At 36.3% G+C, this 4788-nt stretch overlaps 1 protein-coding gene across 1 annotated transcript; it reads left to right on the top strand.

Annotated features, from left to right (window-relative positions):
* The first annotated feature begins 1063 nt into the window (after positions 1-1063).
* Positions 1064-2978, top strand: LOC121972610 (protein FAR1-RELATED SEQUENCE 5-like). Its single transcript, XM_042524264.1, has 5 exons — positions 1064-1816; positions 1880-2494; positions 2595-2654; positions 2737-2829; positions 2880-2978. The coding sequence occupies exons 1-5, from the start codon at positions 1064-1066 to the stop codon at positions 2976-2978; spliced, it is 1620 nt and encodes a 539-aa protein (XP_042380198.1).
* Positions 2979-4788: the final 1810 nt, after the last annotated feature.

The following is a 4788-nucleotide window of genomic DNA, read 5'->3' as shown; positions in this document are numbered from 1 at the left end:
TGCTAGTTGCTAGTTGCTAAGATTATGTTAAGATTATATTCTGTTAGTTGCATGTGCTAGTTGCTAGTTGCTAGTTTAGGGTTTTCCTATATTTGGTCCTAAATATATATTCTGTTAAGATTATGAAACGTACACGACCTTCCATTTCATGTGCTAGTTGCTAGTGTGATTATATTATCTATATTCATTGATGCCCCAGAGTTTCAAGTAATTATCATGGAGGGTGAATCTACGAGTTGTCGTCATTTGAATTTTAACGAAAATGAAGCTACTCGGGAAGGAGACTTTGATGTTATTGATGAAGGTAATAAGATTCATATTGGGAATGTATGGAGTTTCAATATATCAAATTTTACTAGATAAATTCATTTTTCTTTGTTTGTTTGATTTTATAGGCTTAAACATTGAAACAGATTTGGATATACCACAAATAGGGTTGGAATTTGATACAGAAGAAGATGCATATCAATTTTATTTGTCATATGCTAAAAAAGTGGGATTTGGAATAAGGAGAGGTAAAATCCACAATGATAAATCGGGTAAATTACTTGATAGAGTTTTTTATTGTTGTGCCCAAGGCAAAAGAGGAAAAGACAAACGAGATATTTATGTCAAAGCAAGTCGTGATGAAACTAGATTTGGTTGTGAGGCTAAAATGAAGATTAGTAATAGGAGAAAAAGCAAGTTTACTGTGGTGTAATTTGTTAAAGAGCATAATCATTATCTCTCAAGTCCAAACAAAACTCATCTCTATAGAAGTCATAGAAATATATCTTTTTCTACAGCAAAACAAATTGAATTTACAAGTGATGTGGGAATCCCCCCAAAAGCATCTCATGATCTTATGGTGAGACAAGTAGGTGGGAGGGAGAATTTAGGATTTATTCTTGAGGATTACAAAAACTACTTGCGATCCAAAAGAACAATAAATATGAGAGTTGGGGATACAGGAGGTGTATTGGAGTATTTGCAGAAAATGCAATTTGATGATCCTAATTTTTTTTATGCTATTCAAGTTGATGATGATGATTTGATTACTAATATTTTTTGGTCTGATGCTAAGATGAGAGCTGATTATGCTAATTTTGGAGATGTTGTTTACTTTGATACAACCTACAGAAAAAACAATGAAGGTCGACCAATTGCGTTGTTTGTGGGTGTTAATCATCATAAACAATCGATACTTTTTGGTGTTGCTTTATTATATGATGAAACTAGTTTGACTTTTGAGTGGTTGTTTAATACATTAACTAAAACTATGGATGAGAAAAAACCAACTACTATTCTTACAGATCAAGATGCAACAATGGTAAAGACATTAGCTTCTAGATGGCCTGAAACACATCATCGTTTGTGCATTTGGCACATTTATCAAAATACCGCCATACATTTGAGTGGAGTTTTTTCTCAGTTTAGAGACTTTGCTAAAGATTTTGTCTCATGTGTATATGATTTTGATGAAGAGGAAGATTTTATTTCAGCATGGAACATGATGTCGGCCAAGTATGCACTTGAAGACAATAATTGGTTGAGGCGCATGTACAACATAAAAGAAAAGTGGGCTTTAGTATATGGACGACAAATGTTTTGTGCAGATATGACTACAACTCAAAGAAGTGAGAGCATGAATAGTATTGTGAAAAAATATGTCACTTATAAACACAAGTTTTTAGACTTCTTCAATCACTTCCAAAGACTCCTTGATGATCATCGATATGAGGAATTAAAAGTTGATTTCAGATCAAGTACAATTGTTCCATATTTAATGTTTCCAATTGAGATTTTAAAGCATGCTAGTGAAATTTATACTCCTGAGGTATACAAGTGTTTTCAATAAGAATGGTGTTTATCTCATGATTCTAGTCTTGAAATTTGTAAGGATGCTGATACATTTACAAAATATAAAGTTACTCCTCACAAAAAGAGACACCATCATATAGTTACACTTGATAAGAAGTCTGAAAAAATTGAGTGTAGTTGCAAAAAATATGAATTTGTTGGAATTTTATGTTCTCATATTCTGAAAATATTTACGTGGAATAATATCATGAAGATCCCAAGTCAGTATGTACTGAAAGGTGGACAAGAAAAGCAAAAATTGGATTTTTTTGGAGTTAATGATTCAATGACCAACAATGCTAGTTTGGATCCAAAAGTACTTCAAAACATGCGATACAAAGATTTGTGTGGGTTGAATGTTCAGTTGGTTACCAAGGCAGCAGAAAGAAATGACACTTACAAGGTTGTTAAAGATGTTATGTTGAGCTTGTGTAAGATGGTGGATGATAAGTTACAAGTTAATGAATCTAATATCCAACAATCAAAAGTGAGCCAAGAATCTTGGGAATTTGATTATGGTGAAGGAAACTCTACTGGAGTGAAAGGAATTAAAACCAAGAAGAAAACAGTCTCAAGTAAAAGGTTGAAAGGTGGGTTAGAGAGGACTTCAAGGAAAAAAAAAGCATCGAGCAAAACAAATCAAGCTTCAACGATTGTAATGGTTTTTACTCCATAACTTCCAAATTTTTATTTATTTGGTATTATTTGTTGTTAAATTTGAACAACTTAAATTAATTTTTCTTTTTTATACGCAGGGTGTAGATCAAATTATTTCCAGCATGACCATCGTACAATGTGACCGGAACAATCAACAAGTTAGTATTTGTTTGACTTATGTTAATCTAAGAAAATTTATGTTATAACTTTCTAAAATTGTATTTTATTTTTTTGTTGTAGTCTATTAATTTCTCATCAATTGATAGCTCCGTTGATAATGTTAGTATGACCGAGACTCAATTCCCACCATTATTAGCATCACAACTTTCTCAGGTATTCATTCCTCCTACTTGCAACTTGAATTGCTTTCACTGATGTTGTAGTTAGTAGCATTTGCCATTGCTGCACTGATTGCAAGTTGTAAGCTTCAAGTGCTTGATCTTGATCATGTGCATCTTTTCCTGTCAGTCAGCTCTGTTTAATTTAATGTCATCAATAACACCAACAGAAGCATTTAATAATTAACATGTACAAGCCTAAAAAAATATTAAGCTACCAATGGAGAGAGACCTGGAAGATCAATAATTTACTTCTTTATCAAACTTTCTTCTATGCTTGTTATTTAAATCTGGATAAGTTCTCAGATTAATCCTTTCATAAATTAATCTTTGGTTATTGGTATTTCATAAACAATTCCACATAGATCATGCAAATGCCTTTTGACAATATGGATCATGCAATCACCTAAAATTTAACATTGTTAAAATGACAAGACAAACAAAATGCCAGAAGCAATTAAGTATGGTTCTTAATTCCAATTAGTGGGATCAGACACAATTTTCTAAAGATTCAGGCTTGCGGGAGAATAACAGAAAATATGTCAAGGAAAATACCTAAATTAACTTCTTTTCCTAATGTTCAAAGCGTACAAAAGATCAGGCTTGCTCCTAATCTTAGCAACTAGCAACTAACAACTAGCACATGCAACTAACAGAATATAATCTTAACATAATCTTAGCAACTAGCAACTAGCACATGCAAAAACTTTAGTGCCAGATATATATTTATCCTTGCAACGTAATGTAAACGTTTCATAATCTTAACAGACAAATACTTGAAACTTAGAAAACGATTCTTCCATGATAAAAAAGGGATCTTTGAAGAAGGTTTTCTGAGATGAACAGAGACTTCATGAACAATAGGAAAAGCTGAACTTTTTGATCGCCAAAATGCAAAAGGCAACAACGCCAACTGATCATTTTGCTAAAGGCAGACGAGACATTACAAATTCTAAAAGACAAGGATTTCAGTCGAGGGAAAAACAATCGATGAATTTTCAGAAGCAAACAGAGAAATTCAGGCTTGATGGAGAATACCTAAACAAAACAAGAGGTGGCGCTAGAGGTCGGCAGGAGGTGGAGGACGAGAGTTCGCAGGCGATGAGGGCGGCGCTGGAGGTCCCTGACGCTGGGAGGAGGCGGCGGTGGAGGTCGGAGGGAGGGAGGCGGCGTTGGTCGTCGAGAGGGTAGGGCCTTTGCGCGGAGATGACGTTGGAGGGAGGTCGCGGGAGGGATGCCGCTTCGGAGGGAGGTCGTAGGCGACGAAGGCTTTGGCTGCAGAGGAGGTGACGCTGGGAGGAGGCGACGCTGGGAGGAGGCGATGCTGGAGAAGAAATCGCGAGAAGGAAATCGCGAGGCTAGGGCAGGGCGTCTGGCTTTTGGGCGCTGGAGCTTGGCTTGTGTTTGACACGTGAGAGAGTTTTATAGCACTTGTGCGGACCAGGGAGGGACCAGGGATTTTGGGGCCAGAAGATCCGTGGCCCTTTTCTCTCGTGCCCGTGACTTCCCCTCTTCCTCTTCCCACCTTTTCTCACCCTCAGACTAGTCTTCGCCGACCATGCTACTGCCGCGACCGTTGCTGCCCTTGTTGTCTCTACGTACTGTTGTTGTCGCACTTCGTCGACGCGGCTAATATGCCATCGCTGCTCTACTGCTATTGCTCGGCGCCACTCGTCTGTGAGTGCTAGTGTCGCTGTTGTTGCGTCGTCGGTGCTCCACAGCGAAGACCCTTCAGTTTGAGGTGGAGTTTTATTCCTACACTTATCTTGTGCATGATTTAAAGTATATGACATGGAACATAGAATTAATTCAAATCTTATTTCTACTCCTGTTTGATTATTCCTTAGGATGTTGCTTGTCCTTTTATTCTTAGTTAATTTCTATCTTATTTGTTTTTATTTGAGATAAATTGGATTACATAATTAATTATGTTAATTAATAAAGAAACTAGTTA

This window comes from Zingiber officinale, chromosome 4A (assembly GCF_018446385.1).
Source record: "Zingiber officinale cultivar Zhangliang chromosome 4A, Zo_v1.1, whole genome shotgun sequence".
In the NCBI taxonomy this organism is placed as follows: domain Eukaryota; kingdom Viridiplantae; phylum Streptophyta; class Magnoliopsida; order Zingiberales; family Zingiberaceae; genus Zingiber; species Zingiber officinale.
Note: the sequence above shows the minus strand (reverse complement) of the source record. Positions and strands in the feature narration are given on the sequence as shown.

Coding starts and splice junctions, on each gene's coding strand:
- LOC121972610 (XM_042524264.1), top strand. CDS start 1,064: ATGAGAGCTGATTATGCTAATTTTGGAGATGTTGTTTACTTTGATACA. Junction 2,655..2,736: donor GTGACCGGAACAATCAACAA/GTTAGTATTTGT, acceptor TTTTTGTTGTAG/TCTATTAATTTCTCATCAAT. Junction 2,830..2,879: donor TAGCATCACAACTTTCTCAG/GTATTCATTCCT, acceptor CTGATGTTGTAG/TTAGTAGCATTTGCCATTGC.